Below are 17,312 nucleotides of genomic sequence, written 5' to 3'. Positions count from 1 at the left end.
AGCCACCCATGCAGGGGCGCTGCTGTCAGAGCCAACCCAATTTAGTCTTCTGCCATTTCCGGTCTCTGATTTGGGGGAAAGTCAACCGCTCAGAGCCTCGATTTCCCCACCTATGAAGTGGGGCAAAAATCCCTGTTCTGCAGAGACAAAAGGCTGTTTGTATCCTGCATGGCACTGGGAGGGACTGGGTCGGGGTGACAGCCACCTGTCCAAGGTGAGGCTGTGGAAGCAGGTACCAGGTGCGCCCACTGCCCAAGCCTGGCCGGCACGGCGTGACACATCCCCTCCGCCACACCAGAGGGCGCTGTCGCGGGCTGCAGCGCCGCCCTACCCCGGGGGCGGCGCTCCGTCCCGCCTGAGTCTTTTTCCTCCACGTGCGAACGCGGGATGGCGGCGGCGGCGGCAGTGGGTGTGAGTGAATGGGAGTGGGGGCGCTCCGGCCCGGGGTCCCCGAGCTCAGAGGGAAGCAGCAGTGGGGGCCTTCCCGCCCGGCGGCGTGGCTGACCCCCGCGGTGCTTGTAGGCACAGGACGAGGCGGCGGCGCGCGACGTGCAGCGGCTGCTGGTGCAGTTCCAGGATGAGGGCGGGCAGCTGCTGGGCTCCCCGTTCGACGTGCCCGTGGACATCACCCCGGACAAGCTGCAGCTCGTGTGCAACGCGCTGCTGGCCCAGGTGAGCGGCGGCCCGGGCGGTCCCTCTTTCCTCCCCTCGGCAGGAGGCCCTGCTCTGGGCCGGCCCGCAGGGGACCGGGAGACCCAAGGTCTGGGGTTCGGGGGTCCCAGCGCTTGCCGACACTGGGAGAACCACCCTGGCGCGCGTCCGTGGCAGTGCCACCTATGTCGGGGGACGGTCAGGAGATGTATTTCGTGTGACAGCGCTTTTCGCTTCGACCTGCGAGGTCCACCTGGGAAGAGACCGCGCGTTTTGAACGCATCGGGTACATCGTCAGATTCCGCGACGCAGCTCCTCGTTAATATCCCCTATCTGACAGTGTGGCCCAGAGGCAGTAAATTATTTGTACGATGCTATGTCGTAGGTGGTAGATTGGGAATTAGAACCCGAATGTCAGGTTCAAAACCCGTGGTCTTCTAAACCAGTGGGGCCATTCATCATTATAGTGGGGGGGGGGGGGGGCTGGGGGCTTAAAAATATAATACCTAGACCCCACCCCAGGTTTACTACACCAGACCCTGGGGTAAGGCAGAGTCTGTGTTTTCAACCAGAGTTTTGGATGCTTCTTACACATTGTACATCATAGTGTAGCAGTTTAGAAAACGCCGCATAATCCTGTATACTGACACTAATTCTGGACTTCAGTTTTCTTTCTGGATTAGTTGTTACCAATAGGACGTTGCGTTAATTAGCTGCTCTGAGCCTCAAGTTTTTTCATCTGTCAAGTGGGAATATGAATGCCTGCCTCCCAGGGTTGTTGTGAGATGCAGATAAAGGATTTTAAAGTACTATTTTAAGTATCTTGCAGTTGCTCTTGGAGGATAAAAGAGGCCTTTTGGGGTGGGCATGGTGGGGGTACCCACACCGTGGCTGGAGAGAATGAAGCTTCACCTGGCCATAGCACACTGGGGAGCACCCCTGGCTCCTATCCTTTGATGGAGGAGTTGCCCTTTGCCATTGCCCTCTAGGAGGATCCCGTGCCGCTGGCATTCTTTGTCCACGATGCTGAGATCGTCTCATCACTGGGGAAGACGCTGGAGTCACAGGCAGTGGAGACAGAGAAGGTCCTTGACATCATCTACCAGCCACAGGCTATCTTCAGGGTCCGTGCTGTGACCCGCTGCACCAGCTCTTTGGAAGGTCATAGCGAGGCAGTCATTTCTGTGGCCTTCAGCCCCACAGGAAAGTAAGGACAGTTGCAGAATCGTGGAATAGAGTGTGGGGGTACAGCCTCTGGCTGGGGTGGGGCAGATACCCCAAGTTAACAATCAATGGGACCTCAGGCTGCCTATCATAGACCTGAGCTCAGGGCACGGGTTCCAGGTAGAGGACTTCCCCAGTGGGGTTTGGTTTTGAAGGACACCCATCTTGGAAGGGCCTTTCTTGGCCTTGATCTCAGGAGAGCTGAACTGTAGGCTTCCTGGCTGTGTGCCCCAGACAAATCACTTTCTGACTTATTTCATCATCTGTGAAACTGAGTTTGTTTGCTTTTCGCAATCCTACACAGATAATGAGAAACTCTAAATCTGATTATGGCTGTGGCCATTCCTTTTAGAAAGGAAGAAGAGAGATATGGCTGCCTTGAGGTAGGGGGTTCTTCTCCCATATGGTATCAGTGTTATACTTCTCCTCCTCAGGGGAGGGAGAAAAGTCCAGTCCCAGACTGTACGCGCAGAAGACAATTGAATAGGCAGCCAAAATGCACATGTGCCCTGTTTTGGTGTAAGCCCTACCCCTTGTCTCCACTGCAGAGGTCAGGTGTCCTCTCTTCTTCCTCAGGTACCTGGCCAGTGGCTCCGGAGACACCACTGTGCGCTTCTGGGATCTCAGCACCGAGACACCCCATTTCACATGCCAGGGTCAGTATGCAGTTAGCCATTTAGAGGGAGGGTCTTAACCCAGTGGTAGGTGGGTGATCATTTACTCAGCTGTTTAGTTTCTGAGGAGGCCCAGAGCCAATTCAACCCCTTAACCCAGTTAGCAGCTGCCTGTTCCTAGGTAGAGGCTATCCTTGAACCCAGCCAGCCACTTCCAGAGACTGGACCAGAGAGAGGGTGTGGGGTTGTGAGTTGTGCTGAGTAGCAAGGAGAACCTGCCTTAAATCCAACCCCCACCACAGTGGTTCTCAAACTTGAGCATCAGAATCAACAGGGAGGCTTGTTAACCTACAGGTTGCTGGGCCCCACCCCCGAGTTTTTGTCTCTTTAGTTCTGGGATGAGGCCTGAGAATTTGCATTTCAAGTTTCCAGCTGGTGCTGATGCTGCTAGTTTGAGGTCACACTTGCTGGGTGACCTTGTGTGGGTAGGGCCTGCTCCCTAAGCTTCAGTTTTGTCATCTGGAAAATTGGGAATAATTTTTGCTTTGCTCCATACCCTTAAGCAAATTCCAGAGTACATCACACATAGAGTAATTATTGGTTGGTGAAATGTGTTTTAGTTTCACGTGTATGTATGAGTATACTAGGTTTCCAGGTAGCATGCATTTCTTACTTTTGGTCAAGGTAAAAAAAAAAAGGATTTGAAACTTTATACCACGTATCATGGAAGGAATTATTAGCGGAAGTACTATCTATGCAGCAGGATGCACGGCTGTAGCACTTGGGATGAATTCTTCCTTTGCCTAGAAAACTGCGTCTCCCCTTTTGTTTGACCAATCATTTATTCTCGGGCTAGTTGAGGAGTTTCTGCAGCGTGTCAGGCGTGCTAGGTACTGGGGATAAAGACAGATATGTGCTCCTTGCTTTCTCCCTCCCCTGCTTTCCTAGGACACAGACACTGGGTCCTTAGCATATCCTGGTCCCCAGATGGCAAGAAGTTGGCCTCGGGCTGCAAGAATGGCCAGGTAGATGGTGGTCATGGTAACCAGTCAGGGACTCTGGGCTTCCTTCCTAGGACATGGGTCAAGTGAGGTTCTGGGGCCTTCAGGGAAAGATGGATTGGGGGCAGTGGGCGGGAACTTTGGTGGACCTAGGGACAGGATGGAGAGGGTTATTCAGTAAGCTTCTGTCCCTCAGATTCTCCTGTGGGACCCAAGCACAGGGAAGCAGGTGGGCAGGCCCCTCGCTGGCCACAGCAAATGGATCACAGGCCTGAGCTGGGAGCCCCTCCACGTGTAAGTGATGCTCACAGAACTGGGGGAAGTGAGGAGCCAGGGCTTCAAGGTGGTCTCCTCCCTTGCTTGGTGCAGAGGGGTTTTGCCTCGGGGTGGGATGGCCAGCCCGACTGACAGTACTGGCATGGCGGGCAGTGGGCTAGGGCTTCCAAATCTGTGTTGCTGCTTGAGAGGGGGCTGTTCATCATGGGCCCTGAGAGTTGCCTTGCAATGCAGCTGGGTCTTGGAGTCAGGAAGCTGTTGAGTCATTATCCCTGGCCTTTGAACTAAGAAGAGGGGGGGGGGTGCTATTGCTGTTCCCACATCAGAAGTGGGGCCACATCTCCCTTCCCCTCTCCAGGAACCCCGAGTGCCGCTATGTGGCCAGCAGCTCCAAGGATGGCAGCGTGCGGGTCTGGGATACAACTGTGGGCCGCTGTGAGCGCATCCTCACCGGGCACACACAGTCAGTCACCTGTCTCCGGTGGGGAGGGGACGGGCTTCTCTACTCTGCCTCCCAGGACCGCACCATCAAAGTCTGGAGGGCTCACGATGTAAGAGCTGGGAGGGTCCAGAGAGCAGCCTGGGGAAATCTCGGGCCATGAGATGCCAGGGCTGGAAGGAATGTTGACCAGTGTGTTCTGGGATCCGGGTGGCGGGAGGTGCTTCAGGAACAGTGGGTTCCTGTGGTTGGTGCTGCATGATAGTGGAGGTTCCAGTGTTCATTAACGTGGTCCAGAAATTGCCGCTTCAGGAAGCCTGTTGTTAGCTTTATTAAACCTGCCACATCCCAGAGTTACTTGACTGGAACCCTTTTCTTCTCACATACTTAAGTTCCTTTCCATGAAACATACTTTTGGAAACAACAATCTGGGCCAGTACCTGCATTTTGTAAGTGAGGAGAGACTTCAGCCCAGAGCGGTGATTTGATTAAGATCACAATGAACGAGGGACCTAATTCTGAGTCCCATGTCGCTGTCTTCTGGGGCTAATCTGGGGGTACCAGTTCCCTAGGGTGGAGAGTAGGGTGGGTGTGCGTCTGACCGGTCTTCCTCTGCCCTAGGGTGTGCTGTGCCGGACCCTGCAAGGCCACGGCCACTGGGTGAACACCATGGCACTCAGCACTGACTACGCCCTGCGCACGGGCGCCTTCGAGCCAGCTGAGGCCTCGGTTAACGCCCAAGATCTCCGAGGGTCCTGTGAGTGCGTGGGAGAGGGCCGCCTGGGAAGGAGCCGGTTCTTGGGCTTAGTGTGCAACCTGGGCCGGGGGTGTTTGCCTTTTGTGTTGGATTTTCTAATCAGCCTTGTTCCTCATCTTTTCCTCTCCCCTCTGGTACCTGGCCACAGTGCAGGAGTTGAAGGAAAGGGCTCTGAGCCGATACAGCCTCGTGCGGGTGAGTGTGTGCCCGCCGCCAGCATGTCCGGCTCCCTACTCTTTCTCCACTGATCTCTCAAACCCTCTGCAGGCACTCAGGCCCCTCCCCCTTCTAGGCCTAGCTCAGACGTTCCTCTTCCAGAAAGTTCTTCATGAAAATCCTAGTTTTTAATCCTGAAATCTTAATGTATAGGACCATGTGATTTTGTTGTGTTCACTTGCTTATCTGTTTATTGCATTTTCTGTATTTTTTATTGTGTTTAAGTAGCACATTCATGTGGTCGAGGCTTCAAAGAACACAAAAAGGTAGATGGTGAAGAAGTCTCCCGTCTCTGTTGCCCATCCATCCTTTTCTTCTGGAAACATCCAGAGCTACTAGTGTCCTGTCTTTCCTTCCGGAGACTTCATACCTCCACATACACGTGTATGTGTACACAGGATGCAGCATACATACACGTGTGTACAAACCCACACATAAAATCTTTCCCTTTTTTAGTACACTATTCTGTACCTTGCTTTTTCTTGTGATTATGTATCTTAGAAATTATCCCAGGTGCATAACATTTCCTTTTGCGGGAAGTGACTGCCAGGGGTCCCATGTGAGTTGGTAGCAGGCCTGGCCTCATTTCTCCTAGTCCTGGCCTCCGTGCTGGTGTTGGGCAGTCAGTGGTGCGTTTGCTGCCCAGGTCAGGCTCTCCTGTCTGAGACCGTGCCCAACACGGTGTGCTTTCTGCCTCTCCTAGGGCCAGGGCCCAGAGAGGCTAGTGTCTGGTTCAGACGACTTCACCTTATTCCTGTGGTCCCCAGCAGAGGACAAGAAGCCCCTCGCACGGATGACGGGACACCAGGCCCTCATCAACCAGGTGCTCTTCTCCCCTGACTCCCGCATCATCGCCAGTGCCTCCTTTGACAAGTCCATCAAACTGTGGGATGGCAGGACAGGCAGGTAAGTGGAGGCGTGGGGAGGGAGAGGAAGGGCACTGGTCCTCTAGAAGGAGCTTGGCTGTGCCACTTACTTGCTGCGTGGCCTTGGCAAGCATTTGGGTATTCTGAGCCTTGTCTCCTCTTTTGTAATATGCAGACCTACCTCTCAGCTTTGTTACAAGGACTAAGGGAGATGGTATATTTAGGACTGGCAATAAATGGGCACTGAAGTGCTAGTTCCTTTTGTATCAAAGGAGAGAAATGACCTTAAGACGGCCGGGATTGCAGCAGAAGTGTAGACTTGAGCTGCAGTCATTTTCCGGCCCCCCTCAAAGTGTGGTCCACAGACCAGCTGCTGCAGCATCACCTAGGAGCTTGATAGAACTTGGGCCCCACCCCAGACCTTAAGAATGAGAATCTGCATCTTAATAAAGTCATCAGCTGATTCTGCTCCCGTTGAAGTCTGAGAAGCCTCAGTATAACGAGATACTGTGCCCTTGAGGTTAATCAGGTCAGCAGAGAGGCAAAGGCACGGGCAAGAAGAGAAAGGGGACGAGGGAAACCCTTGCTGGGGCCTTGCTGTCTCGGCCATTGTGGGTTTCCGTATAGCGGTCTTTGAAATAGGTCGTTCCCTTCTTTTTCAAGATAAGGAAACTGAGTCTCAGAGACTTGTCCAAAATGACAAGTCCTAATGACTTGTCCAAATAGACATAGCTAATCTGTATTGACCTGGAAGTGCCAGGTGAGCCTGGCCCACTACTCCATGCCACTTGTCAGCAAGCAACTTGTGTTAGGGGGATATCAGGCAGATGGGCTGAGCAGGGACTACACTGGATTCGAAGTCATGCAAAGTTGTCCAGATACGGAGGGCACAGGGGCCCCTTCAGACCTAATACCCATCATCACTTTCCTGGCCCAGGTACCTGGCTTCCCTGCGTGGCCACGTGGCTGCTGTGTACCAGATTGCGTGGTCAGCCGATAGCCGGCTCCTGGTCAGTGGTAGCAGTGACAGCACGCTGAAGGTGTGGGATGTGAAGGGCCAGAAGCTGGCTGCTGATCTTCCAGGCCACGCAGATGAGGTATGGCTGACCTCGTGAGCAGAGGTGGGGCAGGTAGGGGTTGAAGCCTGGCCCTCCTGCCCCCCCCCCCTTCCGACACCTTACCTGCTTCTCCCCACCCCCACCTCTGTTTAGGTATATGCTGTCGACTGGAGTCCAGATGGCCAGAGAGTGGCAAGTGGTGGGAAGGACAAATGCCTCCGGATGTGAGTTTTGGGGAGGTGGCGGTTGGTGTGCTTGGCTCTCCTGCCCTTAAGTTGGCCACTCCTTGCACCTTTCCCTTCTGGCGTAGAATTCTAAGGGTTCTCCAGGTGCCCAAGACGGCGTGTGGTGCCACGTTCTCTCGGTGGTTAAGAGAGAACTGCAGAATAACCGTGATTATGGGAGACCCTGACGGTGCTCTCCGAAGGGCGAGCCCAGAGTCCCTCCAGCATGAGGCAGTAGTTCTTAGAACACTGGGTTTTGAAGGCATCACACCTAGTTCCGATCCTGGTTCCGACTTTGTGCGGTTTTGGAGAGCGTGGTTCACCTGCCTCCTGAGAGTCGTCAAGCCTCAGTAGATGGGAAGATCAAAGATAGGAGGCGAACACACTTAGGAACCCAAAGCACGTGTACTTGTAAATGTTGTCATTGTTTGCTATCAGATGACCTTGGTGGGCATCTGAGAGGCCAGGCCCTGGGATGAGGTCTCGGCCGGGGAAGGCAGTGGGTGCCCAGTGTGAGTTTGGGTGGCTAGAGCAGAAATGGTAGCCAGTCTCTTAATGACCAAGTGAATACAGGTTCTCCCCCGTAGTGGGCTCCTGGGATTATATGGCAGCCTCCCCTTCCCAAGATAGGATCCCCATGCTGTTCCCTCCCCTTCTCCACAGATGGAGGAGATGAGAAATCCCAAGTTCTTGGACTCCCACCTGGACTCAGCTGCTGCCAGTGCCCGCCCTGACAGAGACCGAAGGCCAGGGTGGTGCCCCTGTGAACCAGTGTGGTCTGCTGTCCTTGGACAGACCCCAGTGAGGTCCCTCCCCAGAGCAGGAGGTCGAAGTTACTGGAAAATATCACTGGGCTCAGCCGTTGGCCATTACTCCATACCTTGCTGGGGGGTGGGGGGGTGGGGGGGGGCAGGCAGTGACCAGACCCTTGCTGCTGGCCCTCCTCCTTTCCTGAATGTTCTCTCTATTCAGCATCAGACCCTGGATCCTGTGACCAAATAAATAACTTCTATTTTGTGTGTTCGGGTTAATTCCTTGTCCCCAAGGCTCACCCAAGGGCTGTGCTGAGTCAGTCTGTCTAACCCTTCCCTCCGGGCTATACCAAAGCCATACTGACTGGGAGGTGGCCTTTCTTCTCTTTCTCTTGTGCCTACGAGGGAGAGGCTCATTGTGGCTGGGGGCGCCGGTGGAAGCCATAGGATAGTGGCCAGAGGATGATGTGAGCTTGTGCTGTCCAGTGTGGCAGATGCTAGCGACATGTGGCTGTGTTTACCAGAATTCCACATGGTTAGAAGTGCAGTTCTGTGATGCTAGCTGAAGGCTACTCACTGCACCGGACGGCACAGATGGAGAACACCTTCACCAGCCCATGGAGTTGTGCGGGCCAGTGTTGTTCTAGGGCTTCTTTTGTCCGCCCCTCTCTCACACAACACACTTCCTGAGCTCCTGCAGTGCACTGAGCACTGTGCCGGGCTCTCAGGGTACAGAGCAGAAGGTGACCGCTGTCCCAGGGGGCTCCCTCTAACAGCGTGCAGTGGTGAGGGCTCTAGCAGAAGTGGGTGTGATGTGACATGGGAGGATGGTTCTCTGCCCCATAAGGACTGTCACACAGTGAAAGGAATCCCCACCAGATGTCCTCAAATGCTTGAACAAAGTCTTGCCTCCCATGCATCCTGCCTTTGCTTTGTCCCGTTTCAATGCTCCGGCAGTTCGATTCTTGTACGGACTGCTCAAGGCCACGGCATTTCTAACCTCTTATCCCCCGCCCACCATGCCTTTGTGATTTTGCACATCATCTGGATGTGCTCCGTCTCCACCTTGTGTGTCTCTGCAGGGAGGCTGCAGGAAGGGCAAAGGGGGCCACCAGTGGTGGAGTTCCTACCCTGTGCACTTGTTCTATGTGCTCACGTGATCCTCATGGGACCCCCTACTGTCCTGCCCGTAGGGTTCTCACCTCCCTAAACAGCCCAGGAATCTTAGATGGTTTGTCTGTGCCCTCACATCCAGGAAAAACTAGGATTAGAGCAGACCCTGCCCCATAACCTGTGCACTTTGCGCCACGTCCTTCCAGAGCTTGTTGACAATCGACGAGCTGCCACCACCTCTGTCCAGTGTTGCTGTTTATCCCAGTGTATGTGCGTTTTAGTCTTTAACATTTCTTCCTCCCCCAGGGAAAGGGGGATATGTTCCATATCCCCCCAGCCCCCGACCCAGACTCTCGGTCCTGGCAGAAGCTAGGAAGGTGAATGGCAGCCAGCCCGGCTGTCAACACAAAGCACAATTCGGTATGCTGGGTGACCTGCAGTGCTTTAATAAGGGACTGGACCCAGCCCAGATCTGGGGAGGAGGATGCCGAGCAGCTGTAGACAGTAGCTGACCTGACCTGGCCTGTGGCGTCTCCAGGTGAATGGAGCTCCTATCTAGCCTAGGCCCGGGCCCAGGAGTGTAGATTTGGGAGCATCGCCACCAGGCTCCGGGCAGGGTGGTCAGCAGTTCCCTGGCATGGTGCTGGTGGTAAATCTCACGATTCTGGTTCCTGAGAGCCCTGGGCTGAGGCTGAAGCTGAAGATAGGTGAGGGGCTTCCCAGGGCCCTCCTTAGTAGGGAAATAGGTATTCCAGATCTTCCAGCTTCCGCATCTCCTCCAACCCGATGGAGACGGTTTTCCGCTGGGGTTCCTTGCGCTGCACGGTGATCTGGATGGGGTTGTTCTCGGGGAAGCTGTTCAAGTCAGTGGCCACGGTTGCAAACTGAAATAAAACAAACTCAGAATTCCATCCCAGACCTGACCCTAGCTCAGCTCTTCATCTCTGCAACCCCCTTGTTGTTTGCCAAATGGGATCTTATGTAGCCTTACCGCCTGTTCACAGACTCCAGAAACAGGTACAAACCAGTGCCTTCTCTGTCGTGTGAGGTTTCCAACCACAGTTGTCTGGGCCTCTCCTCCCGTGCCCCTGCCCACCTCCCTTCCCTTCTTCGTCCCCCTTTCGCCTCTTCCCTGTGTTTCCCTCGGTGCCCTTAACTTCCTGGCCCACTCACGATTATTATGAGTTGAAGAATCCCAAAAGTAGTGGCTTTGGAAGCTGAACATTACAGAGGTGCTGGTGAATATATTAGTTTGCATTCCCAGTGGGCCCCAGAGTGGTGTAATCCTTAAACCTCCCAGAAGGAAGCAGCCTGGAATTCATGCTCATCCGCCCAGGCAGAAAGGCAGCCAGCAAGAAGATGAGTTGCCTCCAAATCCCCTGACCTCCCGGCCCTCTTCTCCCAGGGCTCACTTTGTAGGGCTTGCACCACTTCCCCACCCCGGCTGTGTTGGCCGCACGGACGGTGAGGCAGTAACTCGTGTTAGGCTTCAGCTCCATCAGCTTGACAGTAGTGCCCAAGATCTTGTTGAAGATCCACGGGCGATTCTTTGTCTTGGGCGGCTCATTGTCTTTTGTCTTGACCACCTCCTGCAACAGGACCTGGTAGAAACTGACCTGCTGCTTGCCCAGGGAATACGTCCAGGAAATCTAGAAGAAGAGACCCCCCGCCACCAGGCTTCCTCAGACCTGCTCCAGGCTGTCCTCCCCTCACCTCCCACCCCCAACCATGGGTCCGAATGCCCCACTCCCATCCCCTGTCCCTCCTGGGGCTGAGGCAGGTCTGATGGAAGGGATAAGGCATGCTATGGGCCTGTAGCATTTGCAACTCTCCCTGGGCAGCCCCACCCACCTCAGGGTGTGCCCCCAGCCCATATTTCTTCTAGACTAGTTGAGAGGGACCTTAGAGATCATCTTGTGCACCTCACTCCTTGCAGATGAGATTACGGGTTCAGAGAAGGCGGGTGGCTGGCCCGTGGTCACACAGAGTGACAGAGCCAAAGTTCAAACCAGTAGTTCCAGAGCCCACATACTTTGTGCTACAACAGTGGTTGCCAAGCCTGGCTAAGGAGCTGGGGGAGTTTTTATAACACTGCAGATTCCTGGCCATGCTGTCTTCTCTCAGGTCTCCCATTACCAATTTCTCCTCCATCTAGGCCAGTGGTTCTCAAAGTTGGGTGTGCATCACAACCCCCTAGAGGACCTGTTAAAACAGACTGCTGGCCCCCACAGTTTCTGATTCAGTAGGCCCAGGTGGAGGGGGAGGAGAGGAGAATTTAAATTTCAAACATGTTGCCATACGATGCTGACACTGTTGGTGGTCTGGGAACCACACTTGGAGAGACACTGCTCATCTGGGACTTCCAGATTTATCTTCCTAAAATACAGCTCAAATATCACCTTATATCACCAGATAGAAGGCTTTGCAAAAAGCTGTTCTCTACTGCTTACAGAAAAATCTATACAGTAGTCTAACGTTGCAGGACCTCCAAAAAAATGACTCCAGGCTAACTTCCCCCACTCTGTTCCCTGTCCTGGACCTGGAACAATGCTACTCAACATGAGGCCCATCAGCACCACCTGGGAATTTGTTAGTGGTGCAAATTCTCAGGCCCCACCCCAGACCTACTGAATCAGAATCTCTAGGGATGAGGCCCAGGAATCTCATTTTTAAGAAGACGGTTGGCTCTGCAGGCACAGAAAAGTGCGAGAGCCCTACATTGGGACCTGGCTGTTTGCTCCCACTTTTTCCCACCTGTGAGGTGTTGCTAGTGTCAACCCCTCCATGGAATGTCTTTCTCCCATCCCTGGATGTTTAAATCCTACCTCTGCGTCCCAGCTTAAACGCTACCAAAGCCACCAAGCTTATTCCTACACCTGGAAGTAATTTTTCTTTCCCCCTGAATTCCTGGTGGCACTTGATCTGAACTCTGCCCATAGAACTGCATCCAATCCAGCTTGCACTGGAGTGCTTTACAGACATGGCCTCTCTCCTGTGCCAGGAGCGTGAGGTCAGGATGCAGGTGGTAGGCATCTTCGCACTCCCTGTGGAGCTCAGCTCAGTGCCTGGCACACGGGGGCGGCCAGTAAGCCTGTACCTGAAGGCACGAAGAGGGAAACTCACCACAGCCGTGGAGTCGCTGACTGTGTGTTCGCAGATGAAGGGCGCCTCCGGCACATCCATGACCACAGAGGACTCTGAGGGTGTTGAGGAGGTGTCTGTGTCCAGCTCAGGGTTGTCAAGGTCCAGCAGGCCCCCAGGGACTATTTGGGACTTCGATGGACGGGGGCAGAGAGCCAGGTTCCTCTTGTGTGTGTCGTTGCCCATCGAGGAGAGGTTGAGTTTGTTCAGCTCCCCCTCTAGCATCCCTGCAAAGAAGCTGCTGTTGGGCTGGGTCACAGCCAGTTTGATGGGATTCAACAAGGTGGATGAGAGTGGGGAGATGCTGGTGTCGTCAGAGCTGCATTCAGAATCCTCCACTGGCATCGGCTTCCTGAGTGGGAGGGAGACAGGTGAGCCACTGAAGGAGGCCACCCCAGCCCATGCAGCTGGGAAGCTCCCCGAAGGCAGGCCTTGAGCCTGACTCGCCAGTAACCCCAGATGCTTCTGAATAGCTCAGAACATCCTTATCACCCTGCAGCAGTCCATTCAACCCACCAGGGCACTTACTGAAAGATGCAGATTCCCGGTCCCTGCCCTCACCCCCCCGCCCCGCTTTGGGATGCGACTGGGGAAGCTACTAAAGTATCTTTAATAAGATCTTCAGATGATTCTCAGGCATGTGTTCTGAGGCCCAGAATTTGAGAAACACTGCTAAAATCTTAAGTCCTCCTTCCACAGCAGGGTGCAAATACCCTGGGGAATGCCCAAACCAATCTAGTGGGGTATGGAAAAATATCTAAGTGTCTAAATTAAAAATAATTAAGCTTTACTAATACTTGCTACTGTTGAACAGTAATTACTAATTTCTTAGATTTTGCAACATTTAACAATATTTATTAATATGTAGCATGTAAAGTTAATAGTACACATAAATATGAATATATTGGGGTAAAAGCTCAAAAACCTTTCTTCCATTCTAATTTTGTTAAATTGTGAAATATTTTAGACATACACGAGATATCAAGAATAATATATTAATATATAATAATGCATGGTGATTATAGTTAGTACTACTATACAGTATGTTTGAAAGTTGCTAAGAAAGGGGCACCTGGGTGGCTCAGTCGGTTGAGCGTCCGACTTCAGCTCAGGTCAGGATCTCGTGAACTGTGAGTTCGAGCCCCGCGTCTGGCTCTGTGCTGACAGCTCAGAGCCTGGAGCCCGTTTCAGATTCTGTGTCTCCCTCTCTCTGCCCCTTCCCCACTCATGCTCTGTCTGTGTCTCTCAAAAATGAATAAACATTAAAAAAATTTTTTTTAAACAAAAAGAAGAAGAACGTTGCTAAGAAAGTAGAACTTGAAAGTTCTTATTATAAGAAATAAGTCTATAACCATGTGTGGTGATGGATGGTAATGAAACTTACTGAGATAATCACTTCATAATACACACACGTATCAAATCATGTACACCTTCTAAAGCCTCAGCAGTACAGTTAAAGCCCCTGACACTTGTGTCCTCCTCCTCAGTCTGCATCCTCCTGCTCAGAGGTAACCAGTACAGCACATTCCAAATTTTGTGTTTATTCTTCATGTGTGTTTCTAAAGCTTTGTTACATGTGTACGCTATCCTTACACAAGTTGTTATTTTGCATATTTTAAAACTTCATATAAATAAATGGTGTCATATCCATCAGCAGCTTGCTTTTTTCATTCAACATTGGTTTTTTTAGATTCATTTGTATTGATACGTGTAGTTCTGGTTCAGACATTTTAACTGTTGTACACTTTCCATTACATGGACATTTGTCTTGTTACCAATTCTTTGCTATTACAAAGAAAAACCTTGTACATGTTTCCTTAGTTTGTTTTTTTGTTTGTTTGTTTGTTTGGTTTTTTTTTTTTTTACCGATGTAGTCCAGAATCCAAAAAGGTTCGGTCTCAAATCTTTTTTTTTTTTTTCCTTGACCAAAAGGAAGAAATACATACTACCTGGAAACCTGGTATACTCATACATACGTGTAAAACTGAAACACATTTCATGAACCACTAATTACTCTATGTGTGATGTGCTCTGGAATTTTCTATTCTTCTGTTTCATTTTTATAATCCTGGTCTCTGTCAACTCCATTAATGGACCACAACCCACATTTTGAAGAGCAGTGGTATAGCAGGAGCAGTCACTGGGCCTTTGGGGACCAAGTACCCTAACCAAGGTCACAAGGTGAGTTGAAGGCAGAGGTTGAACCAGAACCCAGATCTCCTGGGTCCCATGCCTCACAGCTCCCATCTGCCTCTGGTGCATTCTGGCTCCTCTCCTCTGCTTCTTACCCCATTTCCCCAGCTGCTCCGGACAGATCCAGCAATCAATACACATGCCCGGATCCCTCACTCCAGGCCAACCACTGGCTTCATGGCTGATGGGATGGATATGCCAACTTTTCCTTGAGTTCCAGCCCCAAAGACTACCTCCTGAGAAATCCTGATCCGCCCAAACCTTCTATGCTAGCCTTTGGTGAACATTTGCCATAGGTGACTCCCCCATCAAGGCCCTTTGTAGGCTGGAGTCTTGTATTTAGGTCACTTATACTTCAGATTGTCCTAATGAGTCTCTATTTATCTATAAGATTTAAAGCAATTTTTTAAGCTAATCTCTACACCCAACACAGGGATCGAACCCACAACCACAAGATCGAGAGTCACATGCTCTACCGACTGAGCCAGCCAGGCACCCCAAGAATATCTGTTTTAGATTCTCTTATTCAAAAGAGCAGTGCTGAAGTGGGCACAGAAAGTAGTTAAGTATTGAGCTATATGCTGGACAAAAATTTTTTATGCTCTTCATGACAGCTCTGCTGGATGGGTGTTAGCCCCGTTTTGCAAATGAGGGACTGAAGGTCCCTGATCTTAATTAATTTGTCTATAGTCATGTATCTTAAGTGATAGAACTTGGATTTGAACTTGGGCTCCTAGCCCAAGATTTTCCTGTCATATCACATGACATTTCCTACAAGCATCTGTCACTTTAGCCACACCTGCTTACTTATAGGTCCCTTAGGGACTGGACGTCATATCCCTTTCATGTAATCAAGACTAGCTACACAGTTCATGGGGCCACTTCTTCAAAATTATTAAGAATTTCTAGACAGTGACAGCCATGTCTGGTTCCTCAAGGTGTCCTGTCATAGCACAGATTGGGCTTATTATTCTTGATTCTTGCCGAACATCTCCAAACACACACACACACACACACACACACACACACACACACACACACACCAGACTGAGAGCTCCTTGAAGGCAGGGGCTGGGTTTTTCAACTCTGCGTTCCTAGAACTTGACATTAGGCCAGATACCTTAGAGATGCTCAGAGAATTTTGTGGAACAAACTAAAGAGAACCCAGAATCACTGAGGAAGAACAATAAACTTCAGGCTGACAGCAGGCAGACTATTGGGGGGACATAATCAGGCAGGCAAAGGCACCAAAAGGGGGGACTGAGGAAGAGGAGCCATGGGGAATGGAATGGACTAGGGGTGTCTGTATGGGGGTGTGGGAGTGGGGAGGACCACAGCTAGACAAAGCAGGATAAAAAGTACCGTCAACAAAACTCTAATCCTCGAAGGCCTTTTGGAGCAGGAGGCCTCCAAGCCTCCAAGAACTGATTTGGGGTCAGACATCCAAAGTGCAACCTGTACACGTGCCGTGCTCTTCCCAGGGAGTTCAGGGACCAAGCTGTGACAGGTCAAGGAAGCAGCATTGCTTTTCTGGGACCCTCTCCTTGCCCCTCAGCTCCGGCCTTAGAAAGAAGGAAAGGACCAGACTTGTGTCTTACGGTAGATTGATGGGATCTTCCTCCAAGAAGTTAACCAAACTGCCTCTCGTGGAAAGTGGGAGTCCTTTGGTAGTGACAGTCCTGTTCATAGACTTGGGGTTTGGAAAAGGCTTCGACATTTGATAGAGTGCATTCAGAACATTGAGGTTTTCCTTCTTCAGCATGGCCTCCCCCCTATCTCCCACTTTACACAGTGCCTTTGATGCCATCTTGTCTGTTTGGGGACCGCAGCCGTCACCACACAGCTGACAGGAAGCAGAGAGAAACTGGGGGCAGTGGACCCACCCTTAGTTTGTGTGGGCTGGGGGTGCAATGAGCTGACTTCATAATCACGGCAGAGTGTAACAATTAGGGGCCAGCCTCCCCCTTGATCGGAGGCTGCTGCCGCCCAGGGCCAGTGTTAGGAGTGAGGTACAAGGGACAGGCTACATCATCCCTTGGGCCCTTTCCAGTTTTAATGCTCTGTGGTTACAGCAACCCTGTCCTTCTCTTCTCTGAAGATCTCAAAATGCTTACCACCTGTTCCCTTTGGAGCTGCTCTGGGAAGGAGGAGCAGGTGGTAAGAGAAAGGCTCCTGGGGGCAGGTGGGAGTCGGCAGGGGCCCTGGGAGACAGGCAGCACTGAAATGGGTCTCTGGGAGGGGGGAGTTTGTCTCCAGAATGCTGAGGCTCTATATCCAGAAATCCTGGGCAGCAAACCCCAACTATGTCAGTAGGCACAGGGAAAGTCCAGATGGCTCATGGGGTTCACAGCCCACATACAGCCAGGTTTTGCTGCTAGAACTCTAAATGTGCCACATCCTCACCCCGAGCGTCTCTGTGTGTTGAGTGACAACGGTGGATGCTGCACAGGGATACAAATATGGGCCAGACATGTTTCTGTTCTCAAGGAAACCACCTAACCGTAGGAAAACCGACACATAACTCCGGGAGTGGTTAGAGTGGGTTTGCACTCACATGTGGATTTGTCCACTCTAAGTCCCGCTCTGCACCTACAGGTTGTGTAAACCTTTGGCAAGTGACTTCACCTCGCTGAGCCTCAGTTTCCTCCTCTGGAAGATGGGGATAAAAACAGCAGCCGCCTTATTGGATTGTGAGGAGTTGTAACGTTGTTTTAGGTTTCCCAGAGGACGAGGCAAAGCAAAGGATATTTAAAGACGCCAAATCATATCTTCTGTGCTCCAAATCAT

General features: G+C 51.8%; 2 protein-coding genes, 1 long non-coding RNA gene and 1 other non-coding gene across 6 annotated transcripts; 2 read left to right on the top strand and 2 right to left on the bottom strand.

The window, feature by feature from the left end:
- Positions 1 to 328: 328 nt before the first annotated feature.
- Positions 329 to 8,243, top strand: NLE1 (notchless homolog 1). Of its 2 annotated transcripts, none has more exons than XM_027034372.2 (13): positions 329 to 405; positions 523 to 672; positions 1,641 to 1,858; positions 2,452 to 2,531; positions 3,438 to 3,514; positions 3,687 to 3,784; positions 4,125 to 4,317; positions 4,827 to 4,962; positions 5,111 to 5,157; positions 5,882 to 6,084; positions 6,982 to 7,141; positions 7,256 to 7,326; positions 7,990 to 8,243. In XM_027034372.2, the coding sequence occupies exons 1-13, from the start codon at positions 388 to 390 to the stop codon at positions 8,000 to 8,002; spliced, it is 1,464 nt and encodes a 487-aa protein (XP_026890173.1). In that variant the 5' UTR covers positions 329 to 387; the 3' UTR covers positions 8,003 to 8,243. The 2 variants fall into 2 exon arrangements, with proteins under 2 accessions (XP_026890173.1, XP_026890172.1); XM_027034371.2 differs by having other exon boundaries at positions 330 to 411.
- A 69-nt stretch (positions 8,244 to 8,312) lies between these two features.
- On the bottom strand, positions 8,313 to 16,430 carry FNDC8 (fibronectin type III domain containing 8). 2 transcript variants are annotated; one of them, XM_027034374.2, is made up of 4 exons: positions 16,124 to 16,430; positions 12,315 to 12,684; positions 10,631 to 10,840; positions 8,313 to 10,075 (listed from the first exon to the last, which is right to left on the bottom strand). In XM_027034374.2, exons 1-4 carry the CDS (start codon positions 16,330 to 16,332, stop codon positions 9,923 to 9,925), a joined length of 942 nt encoding a protein of 313 aa, XP_026890175.1. In that variant the 5' UTR covers positions 16,333 to 16,430; the 3' UTR covers positions 8,313 to 9,922. The 2 variants fall into 2 exon arrangements, with proteins under 2 accessions (XP_026890175.1, XP_026890174.1); XM_027034373.2 differs by having other exon boundaries at positions 10,604 to 10,840; positions 16,124 to 16,416.
- Positions 14,947 to 15,019, bottom strand: TRNAE-CUC (transfer RNA glutamic acid (anticodon CUC)). The gene has a single exon. It is a non-coding gene; the product is annotated as a tRNA-Glu (tRNA).
- Positions 16,431 to 16,505: 75 nt separating the features above from the next.
- Positions 16,506 to 17,308, top strand: LOC128313379 (uncharacterized). Its single transcript, XR_008294008.1, has 2 exons — positions 16,506 to 16,682; positions 17,121 to 17,308. It is a non-coding gene; the product is annotated as an uncharacterized LOC128313379 (long non-coding RNA).
- Positions 17,309 to 17,312: the final 4 nt, after the last annotated feature.

The sequence above is a fragment of the Acinonyx jubatus genome, chromosome E1 (assembly GCF_027475565.1).
Source record: "Acinonyx jubatus isolate Ajub_Pintada_27869175 chromosome E1, VMU_Ajub_asm_v1.0, whole genome shotgun sequence".
NCBI classification, from domain to species: domain Eukaryota; kingdom Metazoa; phylum Chordata; class Mammalia; order Carnivora; family Felidae; genus Acinonyx; species Acinonyx jubatus.
Note: the sequence above shows the minus strand (reverse complement) of the source record. Positions and strands in the feature narration are given on the sequence as shown.